The sequence below is a fragment of the Camellia sinensis genome, chromosome 2, assembly GCF_055761805.1.
Source record: "Camellia sinensis isolate YWXY chromosome 2, ASM5576180v1, whole genome shotgun sequence".
Taxonomy (NCBI): Eukaryota; Viridiplantae; Streptophyta; class Magnoliopsida; order Ericales; family Theaceae; genus Camellia; species Camellia sinensis.
Genome location: NC_138962.1, coordinates 21,131,893 through 21,156,440, shown reverse-complemented (window position 1 = coordinate 21,156,440; position 24,548 = coordinate 21,131,893). Strand labels below are relative to the sequence as shown.

At 38.8% G+C, this 24,548-nt stretch overlaps 1 protein-coding gene across 1 annotated transcript; it reads right to left on the bottom strand.

The window, feature by feature from the left end:
* LOC114267373 (putative inactive disease susceptibility protein LOV1) lies at window positions 1-24,548 on the bottom strand. Its single transcript, XM_082907571.1, has 8 exons — window positions 24,119-24,548; window positions 23,087-23,359; window positions 9,827-10,179; window positions 9,674-9,707; window positions 4,327-5,013; window positions 1,674-1,804; window positions 728-1,483; window positions 1-686 (listed from the first exon to the last, which is right to left on the bottom strand). Exons 1-8 carry the CDS (start codon window positions 24,447-24,449, stop codon window positions 3-5), a joined length of 3,249 nt encoding a protein of 1,082 aa, XP_082763697.1. The 5' UTR covers window positions 24,450-24,548; the 3' UTR covers window positions 1-2.

The following is a 24,548-nucleotide window of genomic DNA, read 5'->3' as shown; positions in this document are numbered from 1 at the left end:
CGTCAACTCTCATTATAAATGGAAGGCACGTGCTTGACTTTGTAGTAGTCCTGTCCTCCTTTTCTAACCCTCTGTTGGAGTGCTTTAGATACGTGAATGATGTTCAATTGACGGAGGGTGGTAATGAACTTCAATCCGTCCGGAATCTCCTTCAATTTTGGGCAGGCTACAATTAGTAAACGGAAGAGACAGTGCATGGCTCCTTGTTCCACTCTCCACTCCTCCAAGTTACGAAGACCCCAGAGAGATAAATTTATGAGTTTCGGAAAACCTCCACCATTACAGCCACCATAGCCCTCTCCTCCTCCTCCACCGCTGATGCTGGATGGTCCAGAAGAACAAACCATCTCCTTCCCAATGTAGGAATCAAAACCTAAGATGAGAGTCCTTAAGTTGGGCAACTTCCCCAATGTTGGCATTGGGTCTTCCTCTAGTTCAGTGCACCGCAAGATTAAGTTGGTGAGATTTGGAGGGAATTGGTCTGGCAATTTATTCAGGGACTCACGTAGAGACAATTGTCGAAGATGGTGGCATCCTAAAAGTTGCCTTACAAGGCTTTGTTCTTCTTCCGTTTGAAAATCTCCTATAATGCTCAAGGATGAATATTGCAGAAGCCGGTTTGAATTGTTGAGGATTGGGGATTTCAACATCACGACCAAGTCTTTGGGGGCTACCTCACCACTGAATTTTCAAAGATTTGTCAGTTTAGATAAGCATCTGACATCACATTCCTTGCATCAAACTTTTCTAGCGTCTCCAATTTGCTTAAACCATCCAATCGCAACTTACCTATGCAAGACAACTTGATTTCAGCAGGAAGATATAGATGTCTCAATTGTTTCAACCTCCACAAGACATTGGGCATTCTTAAACTCCCCTGTCCCCTTAAACCTAGGGTTCGGAGGAATCCCAAGTTGCCTATAGAAGAAGGCAAACTTTTAATAGTGGAATATCTTATACTTAAATACCTCAAGTAAATTAGGCTTCCTATTGTTCTCGAAAGCTTTCCTTCGTTTTTCCCAGATATAGTAATTCTTTCAAGGTTTAAAACTGTAATCAATGTGAGGCCCTTAAAGAGTAATTTTAATTTTTGCCAACCAGAACTTTCCAATTCTTTGCCAAAAGAGTAAAATTGGCATGATCGGATATGGCTGTGATTCTTCATTTCATGTCCAGATAGGAGAATAACATTTTCACTTTCTATAGAGTTGGCATCACAGTCACCCAAATAGTACACAGCAAGTCTACGGATTGTTGTTATTGATGATGATGAAGAAGGCAGTGCAGAGTCTGCCCATGCGAGCTGATGACCAAAGGCTTTAATGCGAACAATCTTGAGAAAATTCTCGTCTTTGGCCTTCAACAAGCATAAGTCTCTCATGAGATCGTGGAGGCGACAAAGTTTAATGCTTTTTCTAAAGCTTGTTAATTCGACTTGAACCATGCATCTCTGGTGTTGGTATTGATGACGGTGACACAATGCCTTTAGCCATCCACATTTGAATCAGTTTTTTTGCACGAATATCTTGATCTTCAGGAAGATGGCTCAAATACAAAAAACATGCCTTAAGATGGTAAGGCAAGTCTTGGTAGCTTAAGGCTAAAATTTTTGTTATTGGGACTCCTGGTTGGCCTTTGCCCTTACCTAAGTTATAACTAATGTTTTGACTCACCTCTTCCCAGTCCTCCAGTGCGTATTTTGTTGCCAAAAGTCCTCCTAAAACCACAATCGCCAATGGAACACCACCACAATGCTTGACCATTGCTTTCCCTGACTCAATCATTTTTGTGTTTAATGTGAATCCTGCAAAAGTGTAGGGTAAAAAAATGCATCTGTTGGTAAGTTTGTACTAGTCTATATGGACGACACTGATACAAATAAAAAATAGCAATGTGTATTTATATTAAAAACAATAAAGGTAAACTTTCAATGGGTTCTAGGGGGACTTACGCGTAGGTTTTAATAAATAGACTTATTGTCCAATAAGTCTTATAATAATTAATAATATTTTTCATCAAACATTGTTAAAAAAAGTCACTAAATGTTAATTTTTAGTAATAGTTTGAAATTTTTTTCACAAAAAATGTTACTAATTATAAGTTCTAGTGACAATTTAAAAAAAATCAACACAAAAAAGTCACTAATTTTTAACTTTTAGCGACAGTTTGAAAAATTCCTCACAAAAAAAGTCACTGCTTGTAAATTTTAGCAACAATTTATAAAAATCATGACAAAAAAGATTGCTAATTGTCAATTTTTAGGGACATATCTAAAAATCATCAAAAAAAATTATTTTTAGCGACGATTTTACCATAACTTATTTTCAATAGAACTTGATAAGAATTAAGTCCATTACCCTAAGTTGTAATATTTAGACTTAATTCCTATCAAATCCTATAGAAAATAAATCTTAATAAAATAATCGCTAAAAATAATTTTTATAATGATTTTTTGCATATCTTGCTGACATTAACAATTAGTAACTTTATTTGTCATGGTTTTTATAAATCGTCGCTAAAACTTACAATTAGTGACGTTTTTCTGTGACGAAATTTTCAAATTATTTTTGAAAGTTGAAAATTAGTGATACTTTTTTTGTAACATTTTTTTTTTAAATTGTCGCTAAAATTTATAATTGTGACAGTTTTTGTGATAAAATTTTCAATCTGTCGTTGAAAATTAATAATTAGTGACGTTTTTAATAGTGTTTGATAAAAAACACCATTGATTATCATGAAACCTATTGGACAATTAGTTCATCTATTAGGACCTACACGTAAGTCCCCCAAACAATAATGCTAAGAAACCAATAAATATACCAATGAATTTGTTAACTACAATATACAAATTATATGTAAGTTTCATCACTTGACGTGAGGTCCAACTAACATTGTGTTTAGGCTAAAATTCTTTGTTCCCAAAACTAGAAAAAAATTAAAATGATACACAAAAATAGATTAGGTGAAACTATTTTTAAAATTTGATTTTGAGAAAATTCTCAAAATTTTAAACCTTACATAAAAAATGAAAAAAATATAAACTTAACAAATTGATCTCAAATAAACTTTGAACGAGTTGAACACGAATTGGGCTTAAGTAGCATAGTCTGTTTTACTGTCCTAATTTTTAACAAAATATTGTAACATAAGTTATTTTCATATATTATATTTGTTTTCTAGACAAATCTAGAGCGTGCATCCCTAAGGACGTATGTGCACATTGTAAGAAAGTTATGATTTTATATAATGAAAGTATTGAATATTTGTAATGTGTTGTGTCACTATATGCTAAAATTACCAGTAGTGAATAAAAAATGATAAACAAGTGGGTCTAATTTATGTTGTGCATCTTAAAGTTGAAGTTATGACTTTTGACTTTTTCAATGATATTTTGTGGTGAGAAGTTATGACTTTTGGCGTAAGAAATTTATAAATTTTTTAATGGTTTATGTTATTTGTAAAATTTTACAGAAGAGTTATGAAGAAGATACCGTATGCACCCTTTTGAGATGCATATTGTAAGATTATAGTATAGGATTGAGATTGTTAACTTATGGACTTACAATCATATTTTTTATTGTAAATTTTATTAACTGGATTACATGTCAACCGACATTCAATTCAACGAAATTGACGAATTTTTAATATTGAGAGAGGTGAGGATCATTATTTCAAGTATGAAATAAATAAAAAAAACAAAATAAATATATAATAAATTGTTATCTCACTAATTTAATTGAATAACTAATCTTACACTAATTCACGAAATTATTAATCATTTCACTATTAATCAAACTGGGCCTTAGTTATTCTTGAATTCTATACCATGACTACACGGGCCAAGGTTTGTATGGTTTGTTTTGTCGTAGTTAGTTTTTGTATGAATATTCTACCTAATGAATTCTAAAGAAAAATGAACGATTTGAAGTTAGTCGAAAATGAGCCCATCAAAACCAAACTATTCTCTCAAATTGAATTGTTAAATTGAAAGCCCATGCCTTGAACGGATCTTTGTAACTAGTATATATATAAGAACCGCTTAGCTACTTAAGATTCGTCTTTTCTTTCCGATTTTGCCTTTTTATTTTGAATAATTTACTAATGGTGACCTATTTATTGAGTGAAGGTTTTTTTTCGTAATTATGCAAACATTCTTGGTCAATTATGAAACATAAATCTTTTTATTTTTTAACAAATTACAAATACACCTATAAGGTTTGTTTAAAATAAGAATTGGTCCCATAATATTAGAAATTATAACTACCGTTTGTTATAAATTTTCATTTAACACAATACTTAGTGAAAAAAAAACCAATTCTCGTATACTTAGGAGAATAACATTTTCACTTTCTATAGAGTTGGCATCACAGTCACCCAAATAGTACACGGCAAGTCTACGGATTGTTGTTAATGATGATGATGATGAAGGCAGTGCAGAGTCTGCCCATGCGAGCTGATGACCAAAGGCTTTAATGCGAACAATCTTGAGAAAATTCTCGTCTTTGGCCTTCAACAAGCATAAGTCTCTCATGAGATCGTGGAGGCGACAAAGTTTAATGCTTTTTCTAAAGCTTGTTAATTCGACTTGAACCATGCATCTCTGGACTAACTCACCCAAGTAACTCATTCCAACATCCAACATTGGTTTCTCTCCTTCTACTGGTGTTGGTATTGATGACGGTGACACAATGCCTTTAGCCATCCACATTTGAATCAGTTTTTTTGCACGAATATCTTGATCTTCAGGAAGATGGCTCAAATACAAAAAACATGCCTTAAGATGGTAAGGCAAGTCTTGGTAGCTTAAGGCTAAAATTTCTGTTATTGGGACTCCTAGTTGGCCTCTGCCCTTACCTAAGTTATAACTAATGTTTTGACTCACCTCTTCCCAGTCCTCCAGTGCGTATTTTGTTGCCAAAAGTCCTCCTAAAACCACAATCGCCAATGGAACACCACCACAATGCTTGACCATTGCTTTCCCTGACTCAATCATTTTTGTGTTTAATGTGAATCCTGCAAAAGTGTAGGGTAAAAAAATGCATCTGTTGGTAAGTTTGTACTAGTCTATATGGACGACACTGATACAAATAAAAAATAGCAATGTGTGTTTATATTAAAAACAATAAAGTAAACTTTCAATGGGTTCTAGGGGGACTTACGTGTAGGTTTTAATAAATAGACTTATTGTCCAATAAGTCTTATAATAATTAATAATATTTTTCATTAACCACTGTTAAAAAAAGTCACTAAATGTTAAATTTTAGTAATAGTTTGAAATTTTTTTCACAAAAAATGTTACTAATTATAAACTCTAGTGACAATTTTAAAAAAATCGTCACAAAAAAGTCACTAATTTTTAACTTTTAGCGACAGTTTGAAAAATTCCTCACAAAAAGTCACTACTTGTAAGTTTTAGCGACAATTTATAAAAATCATGACAAAAAAAAGTAGCTAATTGTCAATTTTTAGTGACATATCTAAAAAATCATCACAAAAGATTATTTTTAGCGACGATTTTACCATAACTTATTTTCAATAGAACTTGATAAGAATTAAGCCCAACTATTAAAACCTATTGATAGTTTATCCTAAGTTGTAATATTTAGACTTAATTCCTATAAAATCCTATTGAAAATAAGTCTTAATAAAATAATCGCTAAAAATAATTTTTATAATGATTTTTTACATATCTTGCTGACATTAACAATTAGTAACTCTATTTGTCATGGTTTTTATAAATCGTCGCTAAAACTTACAATTAGTGACGTTTTTCTGTGACGAAATTTTCAAATTATTTTTGAAAGTTGAAAATTAGTGATACTTTTTTTGTAACATTTTTTTTTTAAATTGTCGCTAAAATTTATAATTGTGACAGTTTTTGTGATAAAATTTTCAATCTGGCGTTGAAAATTAATAATTAGTGACGTTTTTAATAGTGTTTGATAAAAAACACCATTGATTATCATGAAACCTATTGGACAATTAGTTCATCTATTAGGACCTACACGTAAGTCCCCCAAACAATAATGCTAAGAAACCAATAAATATACCAATGAATTTGTTAACTACAACACACAAATTATATGTAAGTTTCATCACTTGACGTGAGGTCCAACTAACATTGTGTTTAGGCTAAAATTCTTTGTTCCCAAAACTAGAAAAAAATTAAAATGATACACAAAAATAGATTAGGTGAAACTATTTTTAAAATTTGATTTTGAGAAAATTCTCAAAATTTTAAACCTTACATAAAAAATGAAAAAAATATAAACTTTTAGGGTGTGTTTGGTAACGTTTACGTTTTCAATTTATATTTACAAAAATTTTATAAACTAGATTTTGTTTATTTTTTGTTTATTTTTAGAAAAACATAAACTACAAACGCGTTTGGTAATTGACAAAATATATAAAAAAAAATTTAAAATATAAAAAAGAGTGAGAAATGGCAAGTGGTGGCGGAAGACGGTGGTAGAAAGTGGTGACGGTGGGTGGTGGGTAGCTGGTGGTGGTGGGTGGTGGCGGGTGGTGGTGGCAGGTGGATGGCGGATGGCGGGTGGTGGCGGGTGGTGGCGGGTAGGTGACGGGTGGTGGTGGTGGTGGTGGGTGGTGGCCGGTAGGTGGCGACTGGTGGTGGTAGTGGTGGGTGACGGTGGCGAGTGGTAGGTGGTAGCGAGTGGGAGGGGGTGATGGTGGTGGTGGTGACAGGTGGGTGGTGGTGGTGGTGGTGGCGAGTGGGTGGCAGGTGGCTGGTGGTGGTGGCTGGTGGTGGTGGTGGTGGTGGTAGGTGGCAGGTGGCTGGTGAGTGGTGGTGGGTGGCGGTGGTGGCGGGCGGTGGATGGTAGTGGCGGGTGGCGGGGGGATGGCTGGTGGGTGGTGGTGGTGGTGGTGGTGGCAGGTGGGTGGTGGTGGCGGATGGTGGGTAGTGGTGGCAGGTGGGTGGTGAGTGGTGGTGGCAGGTGGTGGTAGGGTGTGGGTGGTGGGTGGTGGTGGTGGAAGACGGTGGTAGAAAATGATGACGGGTGGTGGCTAGTGTTGGGTGGTAAAAAAAAAAAAAACTCAAAACAGAAACACATTTTTTGGTCAAATTTATAAACTGAGACCACTGATTTATAAATTAAAAATTTTACCAAACAAGTTTTTATTTGAGTCTTTTAAATTTTTATAAATATAAACAAAAAACTGAAAACGTAAGTGTTACCAAACGGCACCTTAACAAATTGATCTCAAATAAACTTTGAACGAGTTGAACACGAATTGGGCTTAAGTAGCATAGTCTGTTTTACTGTCCTAATTTTTAACAAAATATTGTAACATAAGTTATTTTCATATATTATATTTGTTTTCTAGACAAATCTAGAGTGTGCATCCCTAAGGGCGTAAGTGCACATTATAAGAAAGTTATGATTTTATGTAATAAAAGTAATGAGAATTTGTAATGTGTTGTGTCACTATATGCTAAAATTACCAGTAGTGAATAAAAAATGATAAACAAGTGGGTCTAATTTATGTTGTGCATCTTAAAGTTGAAGTTATGACTTTTGACTTTTTCAATGATATTTTGTGGTGAGAAGTTATGACTTTTGGCGTAAGAAATTTATAAAAATTTTAATGGTTTATGTTATTTGTAAAATTTTACAGAAGAGTTATGAAGAAGATACCATATGCACTTTTTTGAGATGCATATTGTAAGATTATAATATAGGATTGAGATTGTTAACTTATGGACTCACAATCATATTTTTTATTGTAAATTTTATTAACTGGATTATATGTCAACCGACATTCAATTCAACGAAATTGACGAATTTTTAATATTGAGAGGGGTGAGGATCATTATTTCAAGTATGAAATAAATAAAAAAAACAAAATAAATATATAATAAATTGTTATCTCACTAATTTAATTGAATAACTAATCTTACACTAATTCATGAAATTATTAATCATTTCACTATTAATCAAACTGGGCCTTAGTTATTCTTGAATTCTATACCATGACTACACGGGCCAAGGTTTGTATGGTTTGTTTTGTCGTAGTTAGTTTTTGTGTGAATATTCTGCCTAATGAATTCTAAAGAAAAATGAACGATTTGAAGTTAGTCCAAAATGAGCCCATCAAAACCAAACTATTCTCTCAAATTGAATTGTTAAATTGAAAGCTCGTGCCTTGAACGGGCCTTTGTAACTAGTATATATATAAGAACCGCTTAGCTGCTTGAGATTCCTCTTTTCTTTCCGATTTTGCCTTTTTATTTTGAATAATTTACTAATAGTGACCTATTTATTGAGTGAAGGTTTTTTTTCGTAATTACGCAAACATTCTTGGTCAATCGTGAAACATAAATCTTTTTATTTTTTAACAAATTACAAATACACCTATAAGGTTTGTTTAAAATAAGAATCGGTCCCATAATATTAGAAATTATAACTACCGTTTGTTATAAATTTTCATTTAACACAATACTTAGTGGAAAAAAAAACCAATTCTCGTATGCAATAATAAATTATCAAAATTATTTATTGAAAATTATTTCTCATATCATTAAAATCTATTAATTGATTTAACGATTTATTTATTAACAAAATGGTTAACTGAAAAATATTTTTCATATCATTACAAATTGTTAATTTACTTAATGATTTACTTATTAATAAAATTGATCATTCGTTATGCGAGTATGATTTATGTATTAATAAAATTAGTTATTTGTATATATATGTTTTTTTTTTGCTTCTTTATTAATTCAGTGAATTATTTTAGTAGTTTTTTTTAGATATGAGAATTATCTTAATATTTGTTTTATATTTATTTGTTGAGAAAAGCTACACACCATATTTTCTTTTTTTATTTATTTATAAATTCGGAAGAAATGTTAAAGACTCATAAATTCACCTAAAAAGATATGGTAATCAAATTGGAGTCTACATCATTGGTTGTATAACAAATAAAAAAATGATACATAACATACCACATAATTCTATTATATATCTAATGATTTGTTCTATTCAATTTCATAAAATAATATTTTAATTTTTTAAAAATTATCAAAATACAAAACTTAAATATATTATAATAATAACTTGTATTTTATACTGGCCTTCTTAAACTAGTATATATATATATATATATATAGGTTTAGAGGAAGCAGATTAGTGTGTGTATAAAAATTTATAAATGCTGAATAATAAAAAATTCACAGTGCTGTAATTGAGTTTGTATAGTTGTGGCAGGGACATATCTCTTATTGGTATTCACTTGCACCTAATAAATTTTTAATTATTTTTTACTTCTCACTAATTTTTAATTTCACTGAAAATTATTCTTAAAAACTAGAAAATTTGCCTACATAATTGTTAAGTTGATCATCCAACTTGAGAGAGGAGTTGGACTTAATCAATCATTTTGAAACTAATTTCGGTGATTCAAACTGTTCAATTTTTAAGATTCATTAACTAGAATAATCTTATAAAAGATAAGATGATTAGACATCAATAGTTATATGTCACATTTGTTATGAAAAATAGACAACAAATATATTTTAAAAAATAACATCAATTTTTTGTAATACAAATATGACTTAAAAATATAGCTATTGATATCTGATTATATTAAATTTTTGAATGAATATTCTACCTAATAAATTCTAAAAAAAAAATGAACAATTTGAATTTACCGAAGTTGGGCCAAAGTGGGCCATCAAAACCAAACTATTCTCTCAAATTGAATTGTCAAATTGAAAGAATTCAAATCCGAAAGGAAAGAAGTTTAAGAAAGACATTTGAAACTTTAGAAGCACAAATAATTAATTAGATCAAGTAGGAGGTTAATAATTACCGGTACCTCCATTTCTTCTTAGAAATATTTTCTTCTCAAACAGCTCCCAACTCTCCTTTTCTATTAAGTGCCTCAATTTATAAAGCACGCATTGTTGATCTACATGCTTAGCAACATTTTCATTGCGAGTTGTTAGCAATATTTTGCTGCCTACTTCTGTGGTATTTGGGAAACCTGGACTCAAACTATCCCAATCCGCAACCTGCCAAATGTCATCGAGAATCACCAAACATTTCTTCTCACTTTGGACTAGATGAAGTTTCTTGAGTAGCTCATCAGGATTCAACCTTCCAATTGCTTCCCTTTCTTCGTTTGACGGTGTAAGAGGAGTTAAGTTTAAGCCCACTAAATTAATTAGGCCCAATAATCCAAGGTTGATGGGCCCAAATTTATCGCAAGTCCAAGACTGGCGGGCCCAGATTTATCGCCATTAAACGGGCTGAATGGCTCTAAGCCTCGAAAGGGTTCGGATCCACGAACCTAGAGACTTACTCGGGCCTGGACTCGAAAGGGTATTAAGCAAGCCTAAAGATCCGAGGCACTCGGACTCGAAAGGGTTCGGATCCGCGAACCTAGAGGTCCGAAACACTTGGCTTCGAATGGATTCAGACGCAATCTAGAAGTCGCTCCGTTAATGAGTCCTAGAACACTTGCGGGCTCGGAGCTTTTCGGGGTCTACGCATCAGAACCATGGGCGTAATGGAGTTCGAACAAAGGACCTGATCCTGAGGACGGTGAGTGGAGATAAATTCACTCTTCGGTTAAACTAGCGTATACCCGGGTCGAGGTGGCACGACCCCGGGGGGTCCATGAGACTCGGCAATATTTTGCGGCAGGACGTCCTCTGAGACTACCCCTGACCTTTTGGGATGATTGGGGATCATTGGTTAGGTGTGGCTAAAAAGAAGGGTTCGCCGAGAGGTTGATCTCCTCTTCGGGGTTTTCTTCATCCTCGGAGAGATCACCTCCTCGGACAAGGTGGTTAGAGAGAATATTCCCCATGTGCCTTGCACATGGGCTCCATCCTACATCATGAGGTGCCTATAAATAGCACTCACCCATAACTTTACAAGGGATGAATTTTTGGGAGAGATGACTCTTGGGAAAGAACTAATTTCCCATCTCCATTATCCACTTTGAGAGTGAAAGTGGGAGATCCATGGGAGAGCCTTGCCATTATTCTCTCTCTAGCAATTTTGCCTTCTTCTTCACCCAATCTCTTATCTCCATCATCTCTTTTACTCTTGTGTTCTTGAGTTGAGACCATTGAAGAATCTAAGCCTCTCATATTTCTTCTAGAGAATTCGAAGTTGTTCTTCAAGGATCTTCGAAGATCTTCGAATTTTTCAACTCCTTTCTTGAACCCTCTCCTACATTTTGGCGACTCCACTGGGGAGGCGGATTGGTTAATGGTCTCAACGAGATCTGGAATCCACACAACTCCAACAAGGATGGCGGGGGAAGATGAAGTTCACCAACAAGGATCCTCTAATGGTGGTGATGATAGGACCATGGCTCCAGATCAACCACTTTTGTTTGAAGCCATTCAAGGACTTCAAAATACTCAGCAAGAGATTCTTACCACTCTTCAGAATCTTACTCACACCATGTTGGTGATGAGTTCTAATTTTGCACCGGCGCCAAACGGAAATCAAGCTGGTGGTGGAGTCATTCCCGCCGGAGCGCAAAATCAAATCTAAGGAGAAGTAGGCACCAATCAGCCCATGGCTCATGACAACATGGCCATAGTAACACATGCTCAAACCGCAGTAGGCGGAAGCAGTTTGCCTACGCCCGGGCTCCATGGCGTGCCAAGCCAAGATCCAATGGTGATTAGGGGAGTTTCTGGTGTAATGAATGGTGCTCCGGCGACTGTTGGTGTCCAGGAAAACAGGAGGAGCATGACGGCGCAAAAGGGAGCTCTGCCCGCACCTAATCTTGTTACGCCACTAGTAAATGTTACCCAAGCACCAAACGGGCCTCCTTCGGTGCCAACAACAAATTTGCAAGCACAACCCGGTATAGCGGCGCCGTGCGGTGGACTTTACGGGCCTCAAATCAATGTCCCATCACCAACTGGCTTGTCTATAGGCGCTGATGGCCAGTATCATCAAATGTCCTCACCAATGATGAATTCGCAGCACCAGAATGGCCAAGTCGCCCCTAACTCAGTCTTTGGGTCCATAAGCCAAGTTCCGGGAATACCACCATCAAACTCTCTCCCTCAACAGTTTCTCACTCTCGCCGATGTGCAAGCCATGTTCGATCTCGAACGGGGCAAGAGGACTTTACCCTCTTTGCCTGATCTGGATGTCAAGCCGCCTTACCCCATTGAGATGCTGAGCTATCCATACCCTGAGGGGTATACAGTGCCGAAATTTATCAAGTTCGATGGCAAACAAGGAAATGCTCGAGAACATGTTGTGCGATTCATCGAGACTCTGGGTGTTCATGGTTAAAACCACGTCCTCCGGCTGAGAGAATTCTTTAAGTCCCTCACCGACCGAGCATATAGTTGGTATGTTAATTTGGCCCCAAACTCTGTCCGAAGTTGGGAGGAAATGGTTAACAAATTCCACTCTAAGTTCTTTCAAGTGGCGGAGAAGGTGACCACACTTACATTGTGTAAAGAAAAGCAGCAGGAAAGTGAAGACATCCTTGACTGCGTCAAAAGGTTTCAGGACAAGGCCGTGGATTGCCATGAAGCAGTGGAGGAGAGTTATCTAGTTCAAATCTGTCTAGAAGGGGCATTGAGCAGGTACAAAATGTTTCTAGTTAATCACAAGCTACCCACCTTCTCGGCATTAATAGAAGCAGCTCGGAACATTAGCATTCCTCAGGCTCAGGAGTCCGGATTTAAGGCCAGTTACAAGACTAGCTTCAAATCGTCTCGTGGACCTATTGTTGCTGCTGCCTCTGCCCCAGATACCGAAAAGTCACAAGGAGGAGGTTATAGAGGCCAGAAGAGAAAACAATATAATGGTGAAAAGGGGAATGTTTCTTATCCCTGTGGAATCGAGGAAGTGAAAGCTCTAGTTAAGGAATGGGTGGCCGACGGAGAGCTAAAATTGCCTTATGTCGAAGAAATGCCATCAAAAAAGGACCGCGAGAGCCCTGAATTTTGTGTCTACCATCATACATTGAAACATCCGACAGAGAAGTGTTGGACTCTCAGGAAAATCTTCAGAGATAAAGTCGAGGCAGACGAATTGAGGTTCAAAAAGCAAGGGAGTCAAGACATCCGAGAACAACCATATCCTCAGCACCGAGACAAGGGAAAGAATGTTGCTATGATAGCTTATGAAGGCCCGATGATCGAGGCTATCACCAATCTCGATGACGATGATTATTATCTGGACGACATCCTCGAGCCTGAGGGTGAGCAAGTTTACTATGGAAGTGCTCTCGATCCAGAGGGCAGAACCTTCACAACTCATGTTGACGATCCCTTTGATCCAGAAGGAGGAGAAGAGTACTACGGAAGAGGAGGACACCATGTTTATGTGGCATCTTATTTTGAAGAGACCGAGGAGATGGTTAACTATGAGCCTCCAAGAGTGGAAAAAGATCCGGATCGCTATGCCAAAACCTTGCAAGACTGTGTAAAGTTCAAGCAGTTCTTTGACCAGCTTGGACTTTCCAGGGAGGCAAGAACAGAAATCACCAAGTCTATCATTAATATAGCCGAGGCACACCATGAGGAATGCATGTCGACTGAGGGATCTATCCCGAGGAAGGCAAAAGAGCAATCTAGTGCCATTACTTTCTCCGAGGCTGATCGGAAGTATCCTTTTTCTCACAACCGCCCGCTTTATGTGACTGTTTTTATTAACGGGATTGAGTTCAAAAGGGCCTTTCTAGATAGTGGAGCCTCTATCAACATTATGACTCGGGCTACTCTAGAAAAGGCCGGAATCTGTGAAGAACGTATTATGAAGCAGCCGATAGTCATCACTGGCGTCGGTGGAGAAATGAGAGTTACTATTGGATGCGTAACAGTTGATTTAGCCGTCGGAGAGATTTGCTCGGCCACCAAGTTCCATATTATCGATTCTGAGGCAAATTATCACATCATTCTAGGGAGGACCTGGATGCATAGATATGGGGCTGTACCATCAAGGTATCATCAGTGTATTAAGGCTAAATAGAGAAAGAAGACGGTGACAATTCAGGCTACAGAAAGGCCTTTCGAGATCCATGAAGCTCATTATTCTGATGCCATCTACTTCACCGAACTGGCTATCGAAGAAGTTCCCACCACCTCTAAGCCTCGGGGGGTCAAAATTCCTCATTGGGAGGATATCAAAGATGACAAGGAGCCGATGGCAGAATCAAGTAAGCGGGCGATGTCTAGACCAGAAAGTCCGCCTATTCCTCGGAAGGTGATGAAAGTCCGAGAAGGGGGCAAGATGGTGTACTATTTATGAAAGTGCGGGGAGTCAGTTTCTTCAGTCACCGACTCCGAGTCAAAAGAAGAGCCTCCTGATAATGACATAGTGATAAAGCCTGAAGTGGCTCCAGAATGCATGCAGATGGGCCGAAGCCTCAGCCCGAATAACTTATTGAAATAGATCTGAGTGATGGACAAGATGCACCAAGGCCGATATTCATAAGTTCCAGCCTCAGCCCAGAGAAGCGGGAACAGTTGTTAAAGTTGATAAGCCGGTATTCAAATGTGTTTGCTTGGTCATATAAGGAAATGCCCGGACTAGATCCTGACCTAGTCTCTCATTGTCTTGATGTGTTCCCAAACTCCAAGCCAATTAAGCAAGCTGTTCAAAAGTATCATCCAGATCTCGAAGAGAAGATTGAGGAGGAGATTTAAAAACTTCAACAGGCTGGTTTCATCCGGCCAATACAGTACCCCACGTGGTTGGCAAACATAGTACCAGTAAAGAAGAAGAATGGTCAAATCAGAGTATGTGTAGATTTTCGAGATTTGAACAAATCTTGCCCAAAGGATGAATTCCCTTTACGTCATATTGACACCCTCGTGGATGCCACCTCGGGACACCAGATGTTCTCATTCATGGATGGATTCAGCGGATACAATCAGATTAAGATGGCTGAAGAGGACACAGAAAAAACCGCTTTTAGAACACCTCTCAGAAACTTCTTCTATACAGTCATGCCTTTCGGACTCAAGAATGCCAGAGCAACTTAGCAAAGGACTATGACTGCAATCTTTCATGACATGATCCATCATGAGGTGGAAAATTATGTTGATGATCTAGTGGTGAAATCCAAGAAAGAAGAGAACCATCTTCGAGACCTTAAGAAAGTATTCAAGAGATGCCAAAAATTCAAAATGAGGATGAATCCTCTCAAATGTGCTTTCGGGGTGACGGCTGGGAAGTTCCTTAGGTTTCTTGTACACAGACATGGTATCGAGGCAGATGAAGACAAGGTCAAATCTATCAGAGCAATGCCTCTCCCGCATTCTCAGAAGGAGTTAGAGAAGCTCCTCGGGAAGGTGTCTTATATTCGAAAGTTTATCCCAGCACTTGCAGAGATCTCTGCCCCTTTCGGCTCATAGTTAAAAAGAGATGCCAAGTTCGAGTGGAACTAGGAGCACCAAAAGGCCTTCGAGAGAATCAAGGCGGCCTTGACCTCGCCTCAGACCATGATAGCCCCGTAGCCCGGGGTGCCTCTAATGTTGTACTTAACTTCAACCCCCAAGTCCATAGGGGCATTATTGGTCCAAGATGTAGACGAAGCAGAACGCCCGGTGTATTACATTAGCTAGAAGATTCGAGGAGCAGAAGTCTGATATACTCCGATAGAGAGACATTGCTTAGCTTTGGTATTCACCGCCCAAAAGCTCATACATTACTTCTTAGCACATCAGATTCAGATTGTTACTAGGAGTGATCCAATCCGATACCTCATCAGCAGGCCTGCTATAACCGGGAAGGTGGCAAGATGGTTGTTAGCACTGGGTGAATTCGAGATCACATGTGTAGCCCCCAAGGCGATCAAAAGCCAAGCCTTAGCTGACCTCCTTGCTCAATTTCCAAGTGGTGACTATGAACCAGTGAATGGAGAAGTAAGAGGAGAGGTGCATGCAGCTATGGCTTCCGAGGAAAGCTTTTGGACATTGAGCTTCGACGGAGCAGCAGCCGGAGGTAAAGAAGGAACCGGGATAGTCCTTACAAGCAAAAGTGGGGAAAAGTTATATTTGTCTTATAAACTGGATTTCCATTGTTCAAATAATGAAGCCGAGTATGAGGCTCTTATGTTAGGCTTGATAGCAGCTGAGAAGCACAGTATCAAGAAGATTCGGATTCGGGGGGACTCAAAGTTGATAGTGAAGCAAGTTTTAGGACAGTTCATCTTAAAGGAGCCTGCCTTGGCCACATATCGAACAACAGTCCAAAGGCTTCTTGACAAATTTCAGAAGGTCGAAATAGAGCATGTGCCTCGTTCCGACAACAAGTTTTCAGATGCCCTCGCTACATTAGGGGCAAGAGTTGATATCCCAGAGGAGGAGGCGACAATTATTATCAAGAAGAGAACAGAGCCTTCGATAATACTTGAAGACAAAGGCCTTCCGGAGGACTGGAGAGGAGAAGTCCTCGAACAACTCAGAAGCAAAGTTGGAAAATTGACTATGGCCAAGCTTGCCCAATTCATAATTATTCAAGGTGAACTTTACTTCCGATGAGGTACCAGATTCCTAGCCAGGTGTGTTGGCCAACAAGAAGCAAGTTTCCGACTACAACAAATCCATGAAAAATCTTGCGGGGATGGGGATATCAGTCTGTACAGAAAGATCCAAAGACATGGCTATGATGGTGCATGATGGCCACAACCCGAGCAGCTGGTGAAAGCTTTCCAAATGATCTTGCAACTCTAGGGGCAAATTTCAACATTCCGTAGAAGAAGTTTATCTATGACATTTACAATTTATATTTACTGCATTATCCAAGGAGTTCTATCTTTCTTATGTCATGAAGAAATTTATTTCCTCCATATTATGTATCTCCATTAGAAGTTATTTTCTCTACATTGTATATCTTCATTATGTTATGTTGCCTGAAACAGTTTTCAATTTTTGTTGCCCCTCAAAGAAGAAAGAGGAATAGTAGACTCAGTTACCAACCTGAAGGGAGCTTTCTTGACACAGTAGAAGTGTACTTCCACTCGAACCTCCGAAGAGTAGCCATTGCTTCCTTCAATGCAAGCTTCGAGGGTCTTTCTTGCTAAAGTAGAGTGTTGCACCCACTCGGACCTCCGAAGAACAGCCCTTACTTCCATAAATGCAAGCTTCGAGGGTCTTTCTTGTTGAAGCAGAGTGTGTGATCCCACTCGGACTTCCGAAGAATAGCCCTTGCTTCTATCAATGCGAGCTTCAAAGATCTTTCTTGCTGAAGTAGAGTGTGTGCTCCCACTCAGACTTTCGAAGAACAAATCTCGCTTCCGTCAGTGCAAGCTTCGAGGGATAGCATTTGCTTCCATTGATTGTCGAAGAAATGAGTGTACATCCACTTGGATTTCTGAGGAACAACTTTGTCTCCACTCGGATTTCTAGGGAACAATCTTTACTTCCGTTAGTACAAGCTTGATAGATTCGGTTGCCAGCTAGGAGGGATCTTTCTTGTAGTTACCAGCCAGAAGGGATTTTGTTTGCCAAAGAAAAGAGTATGCTTCCACCCAAACTTCCGAGGGACAGCCCTTACTTCCATTTGGACTCTAAGGAACAGACCTCGTTTCCATCAGTGCGAGCTTCGAGGATCTTTCTTGTTAAAGTAGAGTGGACTCCTACTCAAACTCCCGAAGCATAACCTTTGCTTCCATTAGCTGCCAAAGTAAATGTACACACCCACTCGGACTTCTGAGGGACAGCCTTGTTTCCGCTCGAACTTCTGAGGGAGAGCTTTGTTTCCACTCGAACTTCTGAAGGACAACCTTGCTTTTGCTTGGACTTCTGAGAGACAATCTTTACTTCTGTTGGTGCAAGCTTGTTAGACTCGGTTGCCTTAGAGGGATCTTCCTTGCCAAAGTAGGGTGTGTGTGCCACTATTCGGACTCCTGAGGGACAGTCTCGAACTTCTGAGCAATAGCCTTGCTTTTGCTCGGACTTCTGAGAGACAATCTTTACTTCTGTTGGTGCAAGCTTGGTAGACTCGGTTACCTTCTAGAGGAATCTTTCTTGCCAAAGTAGGATGTATGCCACTTTCGAACTCCCGAGGGACAATCTTGCCTCCGTTCGGACTTTCGAGGAACATCCCTTGCTCTCATTAGTGCAGGTTCTAAGGGCCCCGAGGTCGTGGATTTTGGTCAAGAATTCATTTGCCTGAAATAGCAAAGCCGACAAACGAGATAAGCAATATCGAGTTCAGATCATGATTCAAGCATTATCACGTAAAGCTACAACAGTCACACAAAAATTTTGGCATTGGCTATATATTTCCCAAGCATCCACTAGATCAACAAAACGACAATCAATCATTCGACAACAAGAATTATATACAATATGAGAGTCTCATTTCCTCGGGTTTCATCGACAACAACAACATATATTTTATTTATCCTATTCAAGCGAAGCTAGCAACAACACTCACGTGGATTACATGTTCTTTCTCAACATCAATAACCCATGCAAGCATCAAGTATTCTATTAATATCAGAATGGTCAACACAAGTGCCTAAAAAAAAAAAAAAAATGAAGCTCAATATTCAACATAGTCCAATCGTGCCTTCTCTCAAATGATAAAAGCCAACAAGCCATATTCAAGTCAAGTTCATCAATGGAATTTCAAAGCTCAGACATGGGTTTGAAATTTGTTTTCTTCAAGAAGAAGTTATGTAAATCAGGGCAGGCTCAACAGAGTACTACCTATCTTAAGCTAAAAATTGCAAATTCTCATAGTGTTAGAAATTACAAATTCTCAGAGTATTAAATCAAGTTGTACAAGGGCCAAAATTTATCCAAATTTTTTGAAACCCCAAATCAAGAGAAAAAAGGTTTTGAAAAGCAATGAAAATAGTTGAGAGGAAGACCAATGCCCACCAAAAATGGGTTTCATAGTAGATCGATGATGGCGCGAGCAGCGTGCGTGAACAGTGGGCTAGAAGGATGCTGGGTAGGCCAACACCACGTTGAGTGGGCGGCGTGGTCGGCGCTGGCCAGGCGCGACTGGAAGTGGTAGCGAGGCTGCAAGTGACAGATGAAAAGCACACAGGCCACGCGAGGTGGCTGGTCGCGCGCACAGGACAGATCCACATCTGGTTCTCGCGTGGAATGGGTAGATCTGCAGATAATATTTTGGGCGACGGTGTATTGGAAAACACTAGAAAGGTTGGTGTTACGACGAAGCTACGGCAGAAGGCGGTGTGCAAACGACGGAGTAGCTGGGCAGACCGACGCCGCGTTGAAAGGGCGGGCGTGGTTGGCATTGGCCAGATCACTGCTGAAGACGGTGGTAAAGTCACAGGTGGTCGCCGGCGGAACAGGACCGGGATCTGGTGTATCCAGAGCACGGAGCCTGCGTCATTAGGCCAAGATGAAACACCGACAACGGGGGTGTCTGGAGCTTCGGCAACGGACAGTGTCAAACTGAAAAAGAAAAAATCCATTAATAAGAAGGAATGTGGGTATACTGCCACCACACAAAATATATATATATATATATAATTAAATAAATAAATAAACAAAACAATTAAAAGAACTTGCTCACAAATTTACGCCAACGAAGGAAGACAGTGTTGAAGACGTAGCAGAGTCGGCGTCGACGTTGATCAACAAAACTGAAGCTAAGCGACGTTAGGCCAGACCACACATGGCGTTGAGTGGGCAAACGTGTGTGGTCGGCGTTGGATGAGCGAGGCCGAAAGCAGCAGTGATGTCGCAGCAGAGTTGGTGACCACACACGACGCGTTGAAAGGGCGACGTGTGTGGTTGGCGCTGGAGCAACAATCGAGGCCAGCGACGAGGTCGCAGCAGAGAATCCGACTGTGAGTTGGCAATGAGGCTGGGCAGTCGAAGCCGGCTGTAGCAGTAACGTTGGTGCTGGCCGATTGGAGCTGGGACAAGACGATGGCTGGCCGTGACGATTCGTGATAGTTGGAGCTGAGCTAGGTGGATGGCATTGCGATGGCGGTCGGCGTTTGTAGTAGGTGGAGCTGCGACAGGACGCTAGCAACCATAGTTCTAAATCGCGGTATCGGATAACGTAACGGTATCGATCACGGAGTATCGGTATCGATAGTATCGACCGGTACGTATTGGGTATCGGGCGTCGCGGCTGTGAAATTTCAAAAATCATTAGCAATCCATCTAAAACTCAGTTTTATGCATTTTTTTGACTCTTTTAGCCTTAATTTATCACATTTTAATCAAAATTTTGATATGTAGAAGCACTTTTTTGACTCATTTTCAACTAAATGATATATATTTATTTTAGTCTCAACTTTTTATTTGGCATATATGTTAAACTTTTAATATAAAATTGATGTGGAAATATTTTTTTACTTATTTTCAACAATGAAATACTTCCACATACACCACAAATTAATAAGAGAAAGGGGGACATGAAAATAAATCATTCGCTTCGGTCATAATCGCATACAAACAATCTACTACAAATCAACAACTCTAAAACTTGTAATAAAAAAAATCTGAAATAAAGATTTGACAGATTAAAATATCTAAAATAATAAAAAAAATCTGAAATAAAAAAATCTGACAGATTAAATCTCTTTAAATAATATATATAAAAAATATATATATTGAGCATATGTACATTTAAAATATATATAAAAATTATTTTTATATATAAAAAATTATATTCTATGCCGATAATATATGTATATATATAAAATTATGACAGAACAAACCTGCTCCTAAGTTATAAAATTATGAGTTCTATTCAACTTTTGAACTTATGTGCATTTAAAATTATGTAAAAAATTGCTCCTGAGTCCTATTCAACCTCAATGTTATATATATGTATATATATATAATTATGTGCATTTAAAAAAATAACCACAGAAAAAAAAACAAAAAAACAAAAATAAATTATAAACAAATGGAGCACAACTTAAAAAGCAAAACCATGACTTAACTTCTTCAGCCAAAAGAAAAAAACAGAGCATCAAATAACACAAAAGTGCAAATCCGCATATCAAAGAAACCAAAATCACCGCAATCACTATCCAAACGCATAACAGGTCAGCTGCATCGTCTATTTCTGTACTGTCGAATTGCCAAGACTTTACGCAGTTGAGCTGCTCGGTGTTTTCCTCGGTGGAAGCCGAGTTACATCACATATACAAACAGAGAGAAGCTTGAAATCGAAGAAGCTTTGCTCGTTTTCAGCCGTATCGGGCTGTATCAGAAACAAATCGCTTACGTATCGGATTCAGGCCGATACGTATCAGGAATCGGCGGTTACGGACGTGAAATTCATTCTCGCCGGTATACTGGTGAGTATCCGACTCGGCACTCTCATTTTTCGGTACGAATCGGCCGGTACGACACGTACCGACCGATATTTAGAACCTTGCTAGCAACAGGAGGAGGCAGCAACCGCGATGAGTTGGTGCCGGTGCTGGCCAACAGTGACAGTGGCGTGGGCCTTTGGCGGCGTGGCTTGAAATCGCAATGGAGGTCTGTGCAAACGGCAGCAGCTTTGGCCTTGTGAGCAACCAGCATTGGCTTAGTGGCTATGGAGCTCTGTTAAAAAGGAAGAAAGGCAACCTGGGGTGGGCTCTCATTTTAGTGAGAGAGTGTGTGCGCCGTAGGGTTTCAAGAAAGAAAAAGATGCATTGATTAGGTCTTCATCCTTTTCCTTAAATAGAAAAAAGGAAGCCTTATCCTTTGAGTATTCCATTAGCATATTCTAAATATGTGTATGTATGTAATTGGTCCGCTATGTTTGCCAAAAAAAAAAAAGAGACACGTGTGTGCCTTGTTTGTTAAGAATAAAAAAAAAAAGAATATGTATATATTTTCAAATGTTATAAAAATATATTTCAGTGGTTTGAAAAAAAAAAAAAAAAGTACAAAAAAATAAAATTTTTGCTTGTCAATTTTTTTTTTCTGTAAATTGAAGTGCGTTATCAACTTTATCCATAGGCTCTGTCGTGACAACATGTTTTTTTTTTTGGAACGTGATGCGAAGCAGGGTCGAAGAAATGACAGTATGCATGTCTGAGAAATTTAAAATTTCTCATACACGCAAGGGGCAAATGTAAGAGGAGTTAAGTTTAAGCCCACTAAATTAATTAGGCCCAATAATCCAAGGTTGATGGGCCCAAATTTATCGCAAGTCCAAGACTGGCGGGCCCAGATTTATCGCCATCAAACGGGCTGAATGGCTCTAAGCCTTGAAAGGGTTCGGATCCACGAACCTAGAGACTTACTCGGGCCTGGACTCGAAAGGGTATTAAGCAAGCCTAAAGATCCGAGGCACTCGGACTCGAAAGGGTTTGGATCCACGAACCTAGAGGTCCGAAACACTTGGCTTTGAATGGATTCAGACGCAATCTAGAAGTCGCTCCGTTAATGAGTCCTAGAACACTTGCGGGCTCGGAGCTTTTCGGGGTCTACGCATCAGAACCATGGGCGTAATGGAATTTGAGCAAAGGACCCGATCCCGAGGACGGTGAGTGGAGATAAATTCACTCTTCAGTTAAACTAGCGTATACCCGGGTCGAGGTGGCACGACCCCGGGGGGTCCATGAGACTCGGAAATATTTTGCGGCAGGACGTCCTCTGGGACTACCCCTGACCCTTTGGGATGATTGGGGATCATTGGTTAGGTGTGGCTAAGAAGAAGGGTTCGCCGAGAGGTTGATCCCCTCTTCGGGGTTTTCTTTATTCTCGGAGAGGTCACCTCATCGAACAAGGTGGTTAGAGAGAATATTCCCCATGTGCCTTGCACATGGGCTCCATCCTACATCATGAGGTGCCTATAAATAGCACCCACCCATAACTTTACAAGGGATGAATTTTTGGGAGAGATGACTCTTGGGAAAGAACTAATTTCCCATCTCCATTATCAACTTTGAGAGTGAAAGTGGGAGATCCATGGGAGAGCCTTGCCATTATTCTCTCTCTAGCCATTTTGCCTTCTTCTTCACCCAATCTCTTATCTCCATCATCTCCTTTACTCTTGTGTTATTGAGTTGAGACCATTGAAGAATCTATGCCTCTCACATTTCTTCCAGAGAATTCGAAGTTGTTCTTCAAGGATCTTCGAAGATCTTCGAATTTTTCAACTCCTTTCTTGAACGCTCTCCTACAGACGAAGAGAGAAGTTTGATAAGAATCCCTTTAAGAACTTCCTTTGTATTGCATTGTTCAGATATATAGGCCCAGGCAACACATTTAAACGACGGCTAATTTCAATGTGTTTGTAAACCGTCTTGGCAAGGGTGGTCTTGCCATGACCACCCATCCTCCAAATTGAAACAACTCTATAATTTGTATTCTCCTTCACCAAAAGATCCACTACTGCTTTTACATCTTCTTCTGTGCCGACAACATCCTCCTCAACAATATGGGTATAGGATCGCCTTAATTGTCACTGCCTCTCAGCCATAGAAGTTGATGATGAACTTTCTCTAACTCCTGTAGAATTTAGTATTCCACAAGTTTGAAAACCTGTTGTAAGGCTATTGGTGATCCTGGTATTTATAGCCTCAATCTCCAACCTAACCTCACGAAGGGCTAAACATTCCTTGAAGATACACAATTTGTTGGAAAATTTATAAAGAGGTAGTTGTGAATTGAAATAGACTCCATTTTGAATGAAAGGGTGTAACCTTTCATGGTGTCTTTTTGTTTTAAAGGAAGGGTCAAACCTCCATTTCAATGAAAGGGTGCAAACCTTTCATGGTGTCACTTTATTTTAAAGGAAGGGGTATGTCCCTTCTTCATACCTTTTCTATTCAAATTGAATAGGTGCCAACAAAGCCTATATAAAGGCAGCCCCATTCCAATTTTGATTGATTCCGAAAATTCATTTTCCTTGCTTTCATTTTGCTCTCTTGCGTCCTTTATTCTTCATATTATTTTAGGGTAATTTTCAAAGAGTTAGAACATAGGTTTGGTTCGCCGAATAAATTGTTTGGAGTGCTACTAGAATTTGTGAAGATTATTGTATCCTGAGAGATAGACGCCACTCAACCGTAAGCACCGTAGCGGGGCAAATCTGTCTTAAGGACAGAGTGTCACACACTCGACTTGGTCTTTTATTTTTAATTCGGTTCGATAAATAAATTCGATAAGTTATTTTTTTTAATTTTATTTGACTTTGTTTTAATTTATTTTATTTACACAGAAGATTGTTCCAATACAAATACCTCTTGAGAACGAAAGGGAACTGATCTGATCTCCTAATTTTGACAACAAAAGTTGCAATTGCAGCTTCAGCATCATAGGATGCTTTTCTGATCTTAGCAACGCAGTTGCGGATTATAATCTCATCTGCTCCTCCTTTTGGTCTTGCATCTGCAGCTTCTAACAAGCATTGCATCCGATTTAGCTGGGCTTGCAATTGCTCAACTTGAAGCCTCACCCCACCCAAGTTTTTCGCTTCCTGGATGAGAAACCCACCCAGACTTTTCACCACAAAGGTTGCAAAAGATAGAGGTACAGATTCCGCCATAGTCACCACAGCCTTCTTTCTTCTCCTGCTTCTTTACACGGTGTACTTGTTATTAGAATTACAGTGGATATGGATGACGAGGTTACAGTTCGCCCACGC

Excerpts from the sequence above, each read along its gene's own strand:
- LOC114267373 (XM_082907571.1), bottom strand. The coding sequence starts at position 24,449 with ATGGCGGAATCTGTACCTCTATCTTTTGCAACCTTTGTGGTGAAAAGT. Across the intron at positions 10,180-23,086 it reads CTTATCAAACTTCTCTCTTC|TGGGCTTAAACTTAACTCCT; the intron begins GTCTGTAGGAGA and ends TAATTAATTTAG. Across the intron at positions 687-727 it reads AAAAGTTTGATGCAAGGAAT|TTCAGTGGTGAGGTAGCCCC; the intron begins GTGATGTCAGAT and ends AATCTTTGAAAA.